Source organism: Phaenicophaeus curvirostris, chromosome 1 (assembly GCF_032191515.1).
Source record: "Phaenicophaeus curvirostris isolate KB17595 chromosome 1, BPBGC_Pcur_1.0, whole genome shotgun sequence".
Taxonomy (NCBI): Eukaryota; Metazoa; Chordata; class Aves; order Cuculiformes; family Cuculidae; genus Phaenicophaeus; species Phaenicophaeus curvirostris.
The window spans coordinates 97,938,076-97,955,705 of NC_091392.1; the positions used below are offsets into that span (position 1 = coordinate 97,938,076).

Below are 17,630 nucleotides of genomic sequence, written 5' to 3' on the forward strand. Positions count from 1 at the left end.
CTTAAAGCAGAGTGGGTCTAAATGCAGTAGGCACATTTCTCGTAAGTACACTGTATTGTTATAAATATTGTGTACAATCATTTGTACTTTAGAGAACATTTAGCACTGGTTGGATTTTTGTGTGAAAGGATTATATGCGTGTGTGGTAGGGTTGCTCTTTTTTTCCTAGCTTTCTTTTTGATCAACAGCTTATTCTTTCCATTCTTTTATATACAAGAAATCCTGACAATGACAATTCTACTGCAGAATGTAGTAACATTTCCTTCTGCTTTTAAAATCTTAATAGAATGAATCCAGCTAGCTTTTCATGGACCATACCTACTTTTGCTACTTCCTATCACACAGAGGTTTTAATATCCTTTTCAGACATTTTTTTTACCGGTGTGATTTATTTGTGATGTCAGAACAGTTTCTTTCCAAATCCTGACCAAATACGTGTTTCCTTATCTGCTGAATCTGAAAGTTCCACTCACTTTAGGGTATATGTTAACACCATCATTTTATTAACTTTTGTTTAGTCATAAACAGCTTGGACATCCAGGTTTCTGAGAGAGGCTGTGCAGAATAATGTTGTGCTTCATTCTTAACTGGGAGTGTGGGACATGGCCTAAATTAATCCTGCTCTAACAATCATCATAAATATATTATTACCAAGTAAAATTTCCAGGTGCATTTGTAGTGCTTGAATGTACCATGACATTGCCACAAACTAATAATTTGTCACGATGTAAATTTAGAGCATCCTGGTATGCAGGGGCCATATGAGGTTAGTTTGTGGCCCCGTGATTCCATTAAGTACAATATCAGCCTGCAGGTGGATGAAAAAATACAGTGATACTTGTTAGTTCTTTCCTCTCCTCCTCCTTTCTTGGCTATTTGAAAAACATGGCCAAAGAGCCTAAAAAACTGTTTACAAGATACTTTGCATCTCCTTTGGTCAGTCTCTTGCCAGTCCCAATTGCCTGAGTGAAGCCCCAGCAATGTATGAAGTGAGAGTGGCTGTGCCATTAATTGTTATCACAGGTTTATAATTGTCAGTTTTACACTGTTCCCTCAGCATTTAACGCTAATGCTCAGTAATTATATGCATTGTATTTCTTTAGGTTATACTGTCTATTGAAGAAGGCTACAGGCTCCCAGCTCCCATGGGCTGCCCAACTTCTCTTCACCAATTAATGCTTCACTGCTGGCAAAAGGAGAGGAACCACCGTCCAAAATTTGGTGACATTGTCAACTTCCTAGACAAACTGATCCGCAATCCAAGTACCCTTCACACCCTAGTGGAGGATGAACTTGTGTAAGACTCTTTTCGGTACTTTTTTTTTTAATACCACATGGTGGCTATCATTGGCTGGTTTAGGGTATTACATAGGGGTGGGAAGAGCCACAAAGTTCTGAATTCATAAAGTATGGGTGTTCAAATAACTTTAAGCCCCTTTTAAGGTTCACTTTATTAGTAGTAAACTATTACATAAGGACTTTTTTCCTCAAATCATCTAGATTATATTAGGCATTTTCCTTTTTTGTCTGAGTGCTGCTGTGCACTGTTTATTATTAATCTTTGTGAATCTCTCTTGTTCACTTCTTTGGTGCTTCTCCTATGTGCGTGTTTTCTCATACTAATTTTTTTCTCTATTCAACAGCCTGTGTCTCTGTCTGACAGTGCTCAAGCAATTTCTGAACTGCCTTGAAATAATTTCCTGCAGAAAGTAGTTGTGTCTTAGATTGCTAAATCTTTACTTATAATCTACAGAAGAATGGCAACAGTGACCAAATAAGAGATTATGTTATTACTGTTCCACAAGAAATTCTTGATGGCATTGCCCAAAGTTTTTTCCATTAATAATATTACAGAAATTAATGCAGCCACAGGAGAAGCAGGGTTTTGGTGGAGGAATTAGACAGTTATTTTTAGGCTTATTGATCCAAGCTGACCTTGGATATGAGCTGAAATCAATTAAAGTCCAGATGACCTCACTGTCTTCACTAGCTCAAATTCACCTTATGTTAAAGGTTCTTTCATGGAGACCAACCTGGCTTTATAAGGGGTTCTCAAAGCCTCAATAGGTCTCACTAAGAACCTTGATGAGTTTATGGGATTTTTGATATGGTTTGGAGAAGGGCTAAGCAACAGGGCAAACACTGAAACTGGTACTTTGCTGTAGGACAGGCTGAATGGAGAAGTAACTAGGAAAACCAAGCGTTAGGGCTACAGCCATTTCACCTCCCACAGACTAGTGGCACTTGTGGGATTTAACGCCTCTGCACTAGAGTTATTGGTCTCTGTGTACGTGCATGTAAATATATATATGACTTGCTACTTGTAAATGGATCACTTTATTTAGCATCGAAGTAATGCTTTTTTATCTATATTAGGGAAAAGAACTGAAACAGAACGATGACTAAACTAGCTCCTTCGTTTTTATTTGTTACTCTATATAATTCTATGTAAAACCAAAGATATAAAAAAGAATAAAATTTGCTTCTTTTAGCATTAGTTTTAGGTTCCGAATACTAATCAAAGCGTTGTCATTGCATAATGGTACAGCAATATAGAGTCATTTGGGGTTTTTTTTGTAGATAAATGTAAAATCATCTCCTAGTATTTTCATATCTTTAAATTGCATCTCATGTTAAATTTTGGTTGTCTTCTACTTTGGCTACCGTATTTACAAATTATTATCATCCTGAACACTTAAGATCTCTAAAGAAACACTCTGTGGGAACCCAGGATTAAGAGCAGTGGGAGAGATCTTTTCCTTGGTTTGTTACTGAGCTGCAGTGCTTTAAAAAATTGTATTGTTTAAGTAGTGCAGCTTGGCAAACTGACATGATTTATAAGTTTTAGGTAGTGGGTTAAAGAGATCCTCGGTTAAGATCTGACCTTTACAGCTCAGGCTCCTCTCTCATTCCTTCTGCCTTTTAAAAGAGTCCTGGTTTTTATTGCTTTGGTAACCTTTGCATTTTGTTTGTACAGAATGACAGATTCACCTGGTGACGTTCCAGAATATCCTTTGTTTGTTTCAGTCAGTGACTGGCTGGACTCCATAAAAATGGGTCAGTATAAAAATAACTTCATGGCTGCAGGTTTCACAACTTTGGATATGGTTTCAAGAATGAGTATTGAGTAAGTATGTAATCTATTATCCCTACATTGACTAATCAATCTGAATTTCTTTGGATGCTGCAGGGATGTAGTTATCATGATGTATGGAACAGAGCTTTCATTTCCTTTCATACCTAAGCTAATAAAAGACAAATGCAGGATTTTTTTTACAAAAATGACGCAGAAGACATGACTAAGATACCCAGAACTGTCAGTTTGATTCTGCCACCATACCAAACACTGCCAAAGGTCAGGCAGAGAACATCCTTAAATATTTCTTGGGGAATTGATCTGGATCACTGAAAGCAGTGGCCAAAATCTTTTCTTACTTTGCTCTGAAAATCATGTCAGTTCTCATGTGGAAGTTATTCCACATCTTGCTGCCCTTCTTCAACCATCTCTGACTCCCCTCTATCATTTTTTAAATGCACTGCACCCAGCATATAAGGGTTTGGGGAATCTGTGGATTAATATTGTAGCATAATGATATGATCTATTCTGTTGACTGTTACCTTTCCATTAATTCCTAATCTTTTATTTGATACTGGGAGCATCTGTATCAATAATAGTAACAGTCAGTTAAGACTCAGTAATTTCATTTGTGAAGTTAGGACCAGTTTTCTCCCATGTGTAACACTTTACAATCACCTATATTGAATTTTATCTGCCGCTTTATGGCATATTTACTTAGTCTTATATGATCCTTCTGAAACTCTTTACAGCTGGCCCTTTCCCTTACTGCCCTGAACAATTCCGTCTCACCACATGACTATTTCACTTCTGGGGTCACCTGTTTTTCCAGACCATTTACTGATTTATTGAACAGTAATATTTGACATCATTATGCTCGAGTAGGTCCCTGCAGTTTTCCATTGATATCTACTTTGTAAAACCTGACAACTTAGTCCTAGCCTCCTGTCCTTAAGCCGGTTATTTAGTCACACAAAGACCTTCATATGCCATAGCTTCTAACTTTCCTTATAAAGCTTTGATGAGGAATCTTCTCTAAAGCTTCTGGAAATCCAAGTAGGGTGTATCAAATGGATTGCATTCATCCAAAGGTATGCTGACTCCTCCACTGGAAACAAAGAATTTTATAAAATAGGACTCCTCTTTTCAAAAGCCATAGTGATTCAAGTAGATAATTGATCCAAGTATACAATAATTTTGTCTGTTACTGTAACTTCTATTATGTCCTGTAATGATTTCAGGCTTACAAGTCTGCATTTAATATTTATTTTGCCTGGCACCACTCTCCATGACTTAGGCACTAAGAAACTTTTACAGAAGTAAAATAAAGCTGAAACCTCCCTCTCTCACATCCCTGTTAGCAATTCCACTAGTTCAACCCTTTTTAAAAACTTTTTGCTAAGTATAGTCTTTGACTTCAACAGGTCCTCTGACAAGTACTCCACAAACACTCTGGCATGGGAGTCACTTCGATTTCTTCCACAGTGAATATAAACACAAATAATTTGTTGTCTTCTATCAGTGGCCAGTCTTTCAGTGATCTTTTATATCCAAATCATCATTAGACTCTACAGACACTCTGGCAGGTTTCTTATACCCCAGTGAGCTTGCAAAAAATTTATTATCAGTTTTATTGTTAGGTGTCTTTTTTCTGCTTCCTCCTCAAGTTCTTTTTTAGCCTGCCTTTACTGTGCTTTTACTGATAATGTGCTTGAGGTCATCAACCTTTCTACTTTCTTTCTTTCTTTCTTTAGTTACCACTTCAGCTTTTTGGAAGATTCCTCCTTTCTTGAAGTAACCTCTGTTAGCCTAGGCCTGCTGGCTTCTTTCTCAGTTTTATCAGGCCTTCCTGGATGAATTCTATCCATTGTTCCTGCATTTCTCATACCACTTCCCACTGTAAAGTCTTATTCTTTTAGCTGACTCTTATCTTCTAAGACACTCAATATTTTCTGTAGTCCCCGCTGACCTTGAGTGTTATATATATCGCCCATGTGAACGTTAAGCACTAGTACATAATAGTTGCTGCTATCCAATGGCTCTTCATCTGGAGGATATAGAACTGGATATCTTGAACTCTTGCAACCCATAAAGGTTGTGCCTTATCCCATGGACTCCACTACTATCATCAAACAACTTTTGAGGGTATCTAAGCAGGTAACATCTACGATATATCCCAGTGTGGGATTTGCACAATTGACAAGGCATATCTGAACTTTCTTGTTCTCACCACCTCTGTGATCTTTCTTAGCATATTGCAGTTGGTGATATTTGGAGAACAACAAAAATACTGCATTGTGCTGGATGCTGAGGGCTGTTGACCTCATTCCTGTCAGAGGCAGGCTCTGTAAATGAGCCTGGAGGCAGGTCTGGAGGGCAGGTCTAAAGGAGATGAAGGGAAACTGGGAGGGATGTCTGGATTAGGAGCTGCTTCTCTGATAGACCATCTCTCACCACCATTTCCCAAATCATCAGAAGCACAGCCTTTGTTATTTCAGCCTCAGGGCTGCAAAAGTGATTTTATCAGCCCTGTTCCTTTGTGAGTATAAGTGGAAAACTTTTGCTACTAATACATTGCTAAAAATGGGCTGTCAGAACCAACCTCCTAGGTTCTTCCTCAATATTTTGAAAAATTACTTGACCGTTAGTATCACAACAGATACCAGTGCTCTTACTACAAGACAATTTTTTTTCTTAATTGTCTTTAGACAAATTCGGAATTGACGGGTGCAGAAAACTTGAACATTTGCATCATCTTTATATGTCTCAGGCAGGAAAGTAAACTGTCCTGAAACAGAGCAATTCATCATATATTTATAGACTTTTGTGTGCAAGAAGCTTTACTATACTTACATCCAAGATGAAACTTTTTATCTTGCAGTGACATTAGAAGAATTGGAGTTGTACTCATTGGACACCAGAGACGAATAGTAAGCAGTTTACAGACCTTGCGGTTACACATGATGCACATACAGGAGAAAGGATTTCATGTATGAAAGTACTAGAATCAACTGTGTTTTGTGCCTCAGCATTTCTAAAATGGAAAAATATTCTCATTCTTCCCTTCTGCTCTTCCCAGCTTCAAGAACTGCAGTCTCCTGTTCAGATTATAAAAGTACTTCCACGTTAATGCTTCCAAACTGGAATTTTTAATCACACTGCATAGCTCCTCTGCCAGTTATCTGCCAATAAAATCCTGGCCTACTGCAAGACTTGCTACACATTGATGAATAACTCAGCATGGATGTGTAACTTTGTATAACAGTGTTTGGGAAACTTTCATGAACTTACTTGAAAGTAGTAATCTGTTTGGCCTGGTGTGGCTTCTTTATCGATGTATTTAGAGTTTGCTGGTAGATCAAAAAGTATTTGACTTCTTTCATGTTCTGTGACCATGTAACTTCCAATACCAAATGTGCAATCAAAAAGTTTGACATAAATATTTATGTTATCTCTTACTTAAATCCAAATGTATGGGTCCTATCATTATATTGCTTTATAAAATTCTGGTAAGCCAGTGCCTCAAAACAGTAGTACTGTTTGCAGAAATGACTGATGATTTTATGTAGCAAGCTTTTGTTGTGTGAATAAGTGGGAGGACAGTGAGAGAAATCTGTTTGAAATCCTAAGGTCCTTGGGTTTTAATTACTTTAGCACTTGACACTTTCTATGCTTTAAATTTTAGATTAGGTTGGAAAACTTGTTCATCCTTGGGATTCTTCACCACCATAGACCTTCTTTTTTTTCAATACTCAGCATTTACTCCTACTATGTGACAAATATTCACTAGAAAACTGATTGTAACATGCCCATAACCATGTGTAAAATATGATTGTCAGATATATAGCAGCCACGTAGACCTCAAAAAGGTTTCCGTTCCAAAAATGCAGCCCCCTGCTGCTTGAACTAAGTATAATTTCCACCAGTGGTAGTAGACCTTAGAGGGCCAACCGTCAGTGGGGTGATGTGCTTCTTCCCATGGGAGCAGGCCAGCCATATCATCCTCCAGTTGAGGGCAGTGGTACGACCACTAACTGATGCTGGAAGTTACATGCTGTGGTATTCAGTTATCTTGTACATAGGCAGAATAGGAGATGTAGGACAGCAGTGTAATAATATGTTGCCTTGAGTCTACTTCTAACTGCTTTTAGAAGTAAAAAGCAGACTGCTGAAATGGAGCTCTGGTTACTATGAGCAAGATCTTTTAGTACAGATATCTAAATGACATCAATGACAATTACCTTTAGAACTCTTCAATAGCCATATTTACATGCAAGAAAATGGCTGCAAAGGCCTAACGTAATATTTGTACCTCTCTAAGAATTACAGCTTTCATATTTTATTCAGACAACTTACACAGATGTGCTGGGCTACATTTCCAAACTTTTGCATGGCACACGCGCTACTGGAAATGGAGGAATGAGCACGTGTCTGCGTGCTGTAGAAGTCACACGCAAGTCTACATGCATGTCACATGTAAAGTGGGTGCAGATGCTTTTGTTGATTTATACACAGTTTGGAGAACATTTTTGAGTTACGTGATATTCCAATATACTCAAGCATTACAACTCTACCATTAAAACATGCATTTGGGTGATTAGTATATGTGTGTATATCAAAATGAGCTAATTACTTTATGTAATCACAATGATATTTACTGCTTATTTACAGCTTGTAAATCAAAATGTTTTTGCTAACTCTCGGGAAAGGCTGCCATTTTATACTGGTGGCAAAGAAGAAAAATCAGAAAGCAACTCAGAAAACATTATGCTTCCAACCAGTTCACAGAGTGAGACACGCTAGGCCTGATTCACTGTTGTCACTTTGTGTTGGAATGGTTCTATTCATTTGAGTTGGATAACAGTAGTGCACTAAGTAAATTTGCCTTTCTGGCATTAAAAAAACAAAAGCAGATTTAACTGAGGAACAAGTTTTCTAAAGATGATGATTCACCAGTGTTCTACAATGCCAATTTCATGAGCTTGTTTAAAGAAGGGCAGTACCAGTCCTACTTTAGCTACAAGTGTAGTTTTGCCAGTATGTGTAGTCCTGCTGAACTCAGTAAGACTATACAAGCATGTACATTTTGCAGGACCACAGACATTTAGTGAGGGGAAAAAAAGCATTTATTCTTTTCTGTGACTGTCACTTGAAAAATTCTACCCTGATTCCACATTGAAATAATTTTTTTGTTAAAGATTCTATTATGGAAAGAAGCCTTTTAAAAAATGCTGTCAACACAGACTAATTTAAAATTTGATTTTCCTTTATCATTTTGTTATCCATTCTGCTTGTCGTTGCTTCTATGGCCAACAACGTGACATCTGTGGAAGGAGCCTCTCACAATTAAATACATAACTGACGAGGTATGAGTCTGTTCCTTGTTAATGGAGTTTCAAAATCACTCATAACTCATTCAAAGCACATATGTGCACTTTTAAATTCTCCTTTGCACATTTTTTTGTTCCTGGTAGTGTGGATGCAGAGTGGCATGTTACATGCACACAACCTGGATATATTTAATGGAAATTAATTTCTGTATTTATCATACTACTGAAAATATATTTTCAATAGAAAAAAATACAACAATATTAAAACATTTATTAATCAGATATATTTTTTATATAAACAAGAGTTTGGGTAATCAGAAAGGAAAGAATAAGAGATTCTTTGGGCAAGGACATTTATTAAAAACATTGTAAATCCAGGATTTTTTGGGTTTGAATGACCTGGGTTTTTTGTTGTTGTGGTGGTGAAGTATGACACTTTTCTAATAGTTATCTTGATCAAATTTGTATTTTCCTCAGCTTAATTCTGTGCAGGTCACAAATGTATACATGAAATTAGAGTAAATTTCTTTGTTACAGGGGATCCTTTCTTCAGGTGAAAATTAGCTCTATTTAATTATCCTGTATCTTGCAGTGTGCAATTGGAGTTTAAATTTAACCAACTTAAGCAAATCTAGTAGGCTGGTTTTGAGAATCTGTCCCACATTGCAGAGTGCCTCATGATTAAAAGTACTCATTGAAAGTTCACAAAAATAAAGCATGCATGATATGCAAGCCAAAATAATTTAAAAAAAAAAAATTAAAATATGGACGTAAGGAAATAATTCTAAGTTACAAGTAATATTCATGTGTAGATTTTTCTTGTGGATCTGATTGTCATTACTCTAGAATAAAATCCATCCATCTGTACTGTTACCAGCACTCATGTATCGCTTAAGCCTTCAAAACACAGCTTAAGTGAGGGCGCAGACTGCTGAGCAGGACCAGGCTAGTGTCTCTTGGCCAATGGGTGCACTGCCCCAGCTGTCCATCACGTGCCAACCTCGGAGCTTCCACAGCTGACCGACAAGAAACTTTGACATCCATGCAGCCAAGCGGGGTGGTCATTAACATAGAAACTATATCAGTCATCCTTACCCAAACTATTCCCACTTGACAATTAGAACCCTGAAACCTACTGGGAGGAATTCTTCCTACCTAATTTTGGAGGTCTGCATTTGAGCTAGTCATCTGAGTTTCCCTATCGATCAGTGAAGAGAAGTGGGCCCTTGTAGGATGTGAGTCATCTGAGAAATGTAATTATTTACTTCTGGATTAGGTGAATTATGCCAAAGAAGCACTTATTTCTCTGGATTCAAAGAGATGAAAATGACTAGCTCATATCTGGGCATCTGTGTGTGGTCAGATGAATCTCATGCATTGATTGTATCTAGTCTTATGCTGAAGCTGCAAAAAAAGAGAGGATCTTTTCCGTAATGCTAATGTTAAAAATGAACAAATAGTATCAGAAGGTTTAGTAGATTTTGCTCATGAGATGTTTGCATATTGGAATTACTGAGAAGCAGTGGGATTCTGTGATATGAAAGGAAGAGAATTAAGCTATGTAATTTAAATATTTCTTAAACAATTTTACCCTTTTTGATTCCCACAAATGTAAATCAGCGTCTGTCCAATACAAGCTTAGACACGTGCTATACTTCAAGATATCAGCCAAGATTTTTTAGCATAAGGCAATACTTTACTTGCAAATAGTGCACTCAACTATAAAGTCAAATAAATTAGTTGCTCTACACAAAGCAGTCTGTGTCTAAAATTGTATTAGGTATTAGCCAGATTATTTTGACATGGGATTCATAGACTGTAGTACTTTGATTTTTCTGTAATTTAAGACTGACTATCCATTTTCCTTTTTTTTTTTATGATGAGCCTAATACTGGGCCCCATTAATGTCTTTTTCAGTGTACATTCACACAGGATCCAATGGTGAGTTGTAAGTAACATACAGACTCCATTTATTCAGAGGCAGTAGAGATTTACTATGGGGAATAGCTGAAGCAGTGCAAGTATCTAGCAAGACTGTATCAACCACAGCAAGTTTCATGTTAGAATGACCCCACGGCACCATATCAGCCACCAAGATAAAGCAGCACAGAACATGCTTTAACTTCTGCTGAAGACCAGTTGCTAATTTTCAGCTAGACCCATTGCAAACTGAACCACACAACTACTTTAACTCAGCTGATCGAATAGTTCTATGGAACACATTCTAGCAGCTGAGAATTTCTCTTACAAACACAGGGTACCTATAACTACCCCTTCGTGGGCTCAGTCAGTCTTGGGATATGTCCCACAGAGAGTGGAAAGGAAGACTCACTTCTAATCCAGCCCAACACATCTTTTAGAGAAACAAAAGTTAGATTCATAATAAAAAGTCTGTCTTCCATTGCATCTTCTGGGAAAAATATTAAAAATAGAGATACTTCACTTATGGCATTTGCATATGGTTGAAGAGCACTGTATTCAGTTAAACAGTTTTCTTACAGAATACCTTTGTTCACCAACTGTAATTGATCTTTCCTGAATAAATGGTAAATGTAATATTCTTTTTACTTTTTATAATGGTACTATTATTTTTTTTTTTGAGAGTGGGGCAAAGATGTGTTGGCCTGGGCTAACACTTAGTAGGATAATGATCCTGAAATCTCCTGGAGAGACAAATAAATCAGCACTAAAAGGGGGGCAGGGAAAGTCACTAAAGCCTACAATAAGATGGAAATGGAGGAACTGTCCATATGGTGCTAAGTAGCTCTAACAAAAAACAGAGTTGCATCAGACAGTGCCATGTACTTACCTCACAAATATACCATCATATACTGTGTTTAGTGGTGAACACTGCCCATCCATGAGTGCTATAATTGTAGATAGTTGTTCAGACTGTGGACCAGGATATGTTGAGCATGTTATGGATCTAAAATATTTGTCTATGTGTACGTAAAGAGTTGTAAATATAATGTTGATATATCATAATGCCTGAGATTTTTCAAACCTACAGAAATAATTACCTAACTTCCAGTAATGCTGATGGGGTTGATCTGCTCCATTGGCTTTTAATATTTTTAACGGAATGCACTGTATGTGTGTAGTACATCCAAAACTTCCTTGGCTTGTTATGTGGAAATGGACAGCTGCTCTTTTCCTCCACAGGCAGAAAAAACCATTTTCAAACAGGCTTACAGAAAGTTGCCTGGTCACCTTATGAGGACCCTTCTACTGCCACCATACCAAACCCTTTCTACTGATTCTCTTCTGTACAATTACTGTAGAAATCATCTGTGATAAAGGGGAAGCAGGGTGCCCGGGAACCAACGTCTCTAGTAAGATTAGTCCATGCTATAAAAAGTCTGACTCCCTCTGCTGAAGTCACCAAAGATGTTTAAATGGTATATAGCTATTTTATGTTAAATAGCCATTTATGGACACTTATGAGGTTAAAATGAGGGAAATTTTCAGGGATTATGAGTAAGGATAGGCCAGCATATTGTATAAAAAGATGTGCTAATTTTAGAAAGAAACACCTAGAAAAATGATTGATGCAAAACCATGATGTTAAAAATGGATTAGAGTTTCCATATTTTATGTGTGAAATAATATAAGGCCAGTTCAGCAAAATCTATTTGTGTGTATGTTTCTTTAAATGTTCTACATGAGTATCTCTTAACTTTTCTTTCTGGCAAAAGACTTCCCAAGTACATCTCCTTTCTAGAAAGATTTAGCATATTATCTGATTATTCATATCTGTGTAATAAAACTGGAATAAAATATGCACTGTCATGACACAGGAAAAAAATACATTTAAAAGAACGGTCTCAACATTTTTTAAAGTTTTCACACTTATTCTACCTTGTTGCTTTCCAAAATTTCGACATATTTCTAAGCATCTGAGCACTTTGACTAGTAGATAACTATGCGTGTGTCTCAGTAATAATGTATGTACTTTGTCATGCTCAGAAACCCCTGAATCTTTAAATAGTTGAATGTTTGTGCGGCTTAATTCATATAAGGTAAGGAGGCTGACTAGAAATGGGATGGGACTATTTACATGAATAGAGTTAGGCATAAAGGACTTGCAAATCCAAGTTCCTATAAAATAATATATATAAAATATCATTTAAGGCAGCATAAGATAAAATTATTTGTCACTTTTTTAACTTCAGTTCCACATATGGCTTCCTTGAGGAAGTTTTTTCATCGGTATCATCACAAAACGTCTTGCGCTTCTTGTTCATGATGTGTGAGGAGATACTGCTGACTTTTTTTCTTCATTTGGGAAGTACTACACATTTTGGGGGTCATTCATCTCCAATGTGGACATCATCAAGCTGATTACATATTATACTAATACTTCTTGTTATTGACAAAACAGTGAAGAACTGCTGAACAGCAGCCCTGGGACTGAAAATTCACGAATCGAAGAGAAATATCTAGCCCTCTGTATTATGAACTGTGTGATGCCTGCGGCCTTGGCTGTATAGAAACAACCTTGAAACTAAGATCTGGAAAACTGAATGTGGGGGAAATCTGCACTGGAACCCAAATATTCATTTCTGGCTGTGAATGATGAAAAAGTGCCCATTGAAACACTCAAAGGAGTAATTTTGTAGTACCATCACAGCATGATGCTCTGAGGTTTCTGTATAGCAGTGGTAGGCAAAAATCTAGTTATTGGTTTTCCAGGGTCCAGGCTATAAGAAAAACCTGGTAAAATTGTCATCATTTAGATTAGAACCTCCAGTAGACACAATTATATAAGTGAAAGGCTACTCGCTCTTCTTATTCTGTATTGGCTTTTTTGAGAGGAACCTGAATAAAATGAGAGTACAGCTATCTGGTTAAGAGTACATTATAAACTGAATTTTCAGTTTTGCCGCTTTCAGACTGAGCTATACTTGAGAATAATTAAAAGGCAAAAAGGAAAAGCAAAGTTAGTTTGGCTTGGTTTTTGGGGGTTTTTTTAGAAGCTGAATGCTCTGAGCTGTTTACCATCACAGTCCCTTTATATACAACAGGATTAGCTGAGAAAGCCAAAGTGCAGCAAACATTTCAAATCTGTAGAATATATTAGTTACTAAATGCCAACTTTGGAAGTTCCATTTTTGTCTTGGGAAGATTCTGCTCTAAAACACTCACTATTTCCAAATCCTGCCAAAAGATTTTAAGAAACTTCCTGACAAAGTATAGTAATTCCTGGAACAACGATGTAACTGTGAGGAATTAAATGTTTCAGTGTCAATAGATAAGGTCTTTATGTGACCAAAATTCAAAAGAGCTTGCTACTGACTTCATTGACAGTGAGATAAAGCCCTATGTTATACATACATTACGTAGGATTCAGCTCTCCACACAAAATCTCCTTTTCTGCATCCCACCACTGTCATGTTTGATTTGTTAGAGAAGCAGCACTTAGTAGGACACATGCTGTCTTGTCATGAATTTATATCACTAAAACTTTTTGCTAGTTTTAATTTCTTTGTTGAGAGTTTTAGGTTGAGATGTGGGTGGATCATTCACGGCATGATTCAAAATCAGTTAAGTGCATATGACATCAACAGAATGAAACAGGTTTGTGGTGAGGAGTTTCTATAGGTTTGCAGGGAATGGATGGCCACATTTAATAGGGGGAAAGGGAGTGCACGGAGCATAAAAGAAAATGCTACTACCTCAGGGATATGACTATAGTTACCTTCAACACTGTACAGCTGAACTGCAAGGTACAAAAGGTGGTTGCTGCACTTTTTTATCTGGGTTACCATCTCTGAGTTTGAAATAAGTATTTAAAATGGCCTACACATCTACTAGAGTATATGACAGAAATATTTGGGGTTTGGTTTTATTCCCTAGTAAATTACCCAAACTCCTGGGTTTAAAATCAGGATAAAACCACCACCCCCATCAAACAAACTGAACCTACAAAACAATAGAATTTGTCTGTCTTTGTTTTTTCCTAAACGTATGCCTTTATGCAAACAATCTCTAACCGATCATTCACCTCTTTGAACAAGTTGTTTCACACTCCTGGTACACTGCAGTGTAAGTTTTGAGATTTGCCAGTTAATGAAAGGCACAGTAGCAACTAAAATAACTAATGCCCTCCTAGTGGTTCTGTTTACTGGAGTCATTCGTTAATTCCCTATCTAAAGAAAAATATCCTATTCTAAAATTCCTAACACATAAACATATAAGCATTTTAAAGCTCATGGCCATGATTCCCTATCTGCCTCTCCCCAAGAAACAGTTAGCTTTGAATTGGCAGTGTAGAATATTTTAATACCATTTTTCCGGCAGCAATTTCTTCTTCCAAATTTTCTACATAAAGCAGAGAGAGCTATTTCAGATTAAAAGTGGGAAAAGTTGTTTCTTGGTTAATTCTGGTGAAGGAAATAATTTCAGTCAGTTCTAAAGTATATGCTGTTCTTACATAAGGCCTTGTGTCTGCTTCTGTTGAGACCAATGTCCAAATTCTCTGACGGTGTCAGTTGCGTCACTCACGGCAATGCCATGACCGAAAACCCAGAGACTAAGAGGAAGGGCTAGTTTTTACTTGGTGTGGTACAACTCCTGTTGACTTCAGTAACAACGACAGGTACTCTGCACTTCTCAGGACTGCATCTGCAGTTTTACAGGGAAAAACAATCTTTAAAAGATCATGTGAAACCCTGTTAACTGAAATAGTTTATTTTCTAGCAAAGCAACCTTCATTGTTTTAATTTGATCATAATTAAGTAAAAAAAAAAAACCACAAAAAAACCCAAACCACTCTGACTTACAGAAAAGATGCAACAAAAATATTTTACTACCTTCCAAAAATTAACTTTGATTTTCTCTTTGAAGATATTGTGTCTGGTACGTTTTCTCAGGATAGCCTCTATTTCTGTGTGTGTTGGTTTTAAATGTATCTGAATTGAAAGGGGTTTTAATCTGTCTCTTCTGTGAAATTAGATTGTACACAACTAAATATGAATGCTCATCATAGTTTGCTGTTCTAGCATAGCCATAAAATGTAACAATGTATGTGTATATATGAATAACTATTTAATGACAGACACTTTAGATTGTATGTTTAAGCAGCCATGTCAAAATTTTAAAGGCAGATGGCTTCAAAAGTAACAGTATACTCATAATATTCACAAACCATTTTACAAACGAACTGTGGCCTCAGCACAGATCTCATATCCTTACCAGTAGTCTGAAACCCATCTTTTCTTTGAAGACCCAAGATAACATTTGTTTTGCTCTTGCTTCTTTTCCTCTTACCAGGCTATATTTTAATAATGACAACTACCTGTGACTCAGACTCCACCATTCATCTTGCAGAAAAGCAGCCTCTATACTGTACCTCTAAGTCATACCTTCATCAGTCTGAACTTGTGTAGCATTGCACACAGCAAGCATGATCTACTCATTTGAGAGACTGAACATTTCACAGCTGCTATCATTGGTCTCCCCTGGGACTGCCTCACTGTTCAGAATGACTATTCACATAATATATCTCCCATACATATTCCTACTGCATTTTTATTTCTGCTTTTTTTGCCGGTTTGTAACAGTATTGTAGGAATAGCCATGAAATAAAAAATTTAGTATACTGATCTGCAGTCCCAAGGGGAATTTAAATTAGAAGTGAAGTGGTTATTATTTACAGAAAAGTGGTGTTATCTTCTTTTTTTATTATTATTATTCTATTCCTATGATAATACGATGTTCCATGTAAATTTTCATGTGCTGGCATGCCTAAAAGTCAATAGTGTAATAGAATGCTCAGCTCTCAACATTAGGATGTTTTAAAGGTGAATTGCATTACATATGCCATTTCTTTGCAGAAAGAATATGGGGTTTGGCAAAGCTACCTGCTGAGCAACATAATAAGATTTTTGTACAAAGTACAAGTTACTGATTATTACTGTATTTTATTTTTCTATGATTTCCTAAGAGGCATTATCAGGTCTTACACATGGGGTAAGCCTGTTTATTAAGATATTTATTAGCAAATAAAAGTTACAGTACCAGTGGTTATTTTTGAGTTAATGGTGTTTGTTTTGCCTTAAGTTACTAATATAATGATACATACATGATAATGAAGCCTGTCATACATGATCGTGCAAAACCCCAGCTGCTTAACAAAGGGTGGTGTACTAATAAAGATGGACCGGTGATATGTTCCAATACTGAGATGCTTCAGGGTGGTGGCGTTTTTTTTCAGCAGAGGAATGCTTAATTAGAGTGACCTCTTCCGTGCATACCACTGAGCATTTAAGCCCTGATAAATGCCTTGTCAAAATGCACATACAGTTAACAACATCAGGAAAAAAATAAACACATTAAAAAGTTCCAAACAACAGCCCACTCTCCTTCTTGAGAAAGACTGGGAATCTGAATTTTAAACAGATTTTAATGTGCCATTAAGATTCTGCAGTACTGTTCAACCTCCTCACTATGGTTCACTGAAACCTGCAATGCCTTTCATGCAAATAGTTCTCTAGTGTTTTTCAAAACTCTCACTGACAAAAGCAGTTTTGTAAGTGATTGTATTATATAAATAATGTCAGGGCAATATACAGTTATTTGCAAAGAAGTGAATACCATATACAATAATAAGACCCTACCTTAAAAAGTTTAGAATTATAATTAGCCTTTCATTTCTTAACATCATATGCATGCACTAAAAAAACTGAACAGAAGCTTGTGTAGATTACCAGGAAATGAATGTCAGGTGTCCACAGTCCATTACATCCTGTATATGTTACATGGAAAGAGATTTCTCACCAAAGACTGTCAGGTTTAAGAGGGTGTATATAATGAAGAATGAATATTTCATTATAGAACCAGTTACAGAAATGCTTTTGCCATTCATTGTTCCTTGCTGAGCTTAGAACCAGTTTTTCGATATTGACCTTTTTTTTTGAGTATAAAACGTAGGAGATGACATCCTCTAAAATATTGACAACCTGGGTAGATTTTAGAAAGTGCTTCAACCTAGAATTTCACTGGGAGATGGATGCTACCTGGTTTTCTTTTAACAGCTCAATGTCACTGTGAGAGAAACTCACCTTTCAGTCAGAACCTCTCTGGGTACAGGGAAATCATGAAATCAGGATTGCAATTTACTTCAAACATTTACTAATAATGAAAGCAACAATGAAATTAAGAAATCCAAACAACAGACAAAATGTTTGTCACATTTTTAAAATTTAAAGTTTAATATGAAGCGC

General features: G+C 36.7%; 1 protein-coding gene across 5 annotated transcripts in view; it reads left to right on the forward strand.

The window, feature by feature from the left end:
* The window catches only part of EPHA6 (EPH receptor A6), a 482,143-nt gene extending 474,035 nt beyond the window's left edge, over window positions 1-8,108 (forward strand). For all 5 annotated transcript variants that reach the window (XM_069869229.1, XM_069869245.1, XM_069869237.1 and 2 more), the window contains 3 exons: window positions 1,104-1,297; window positions 2,978-3,127; window positions 5,958-8,108. In XM_069869229.1, coding sequence (XP_069725330.1) covers window positions 1,104-1,297; window positions 2,978-3,127; window positions 5,958-6,072 — 459 coding nt within the window. In that variant the 3' untranslated portion in view covers window positions 6,073-8,108. The remainder of the gene's footprint in view (window positions 1-1,103; window positions 1,298-2,977; window positions 3,128-5,957) is intronic.
* The last annotated feature ends 9,522 nt before the right edge of the window (window positions 8,109-17,630 follow it).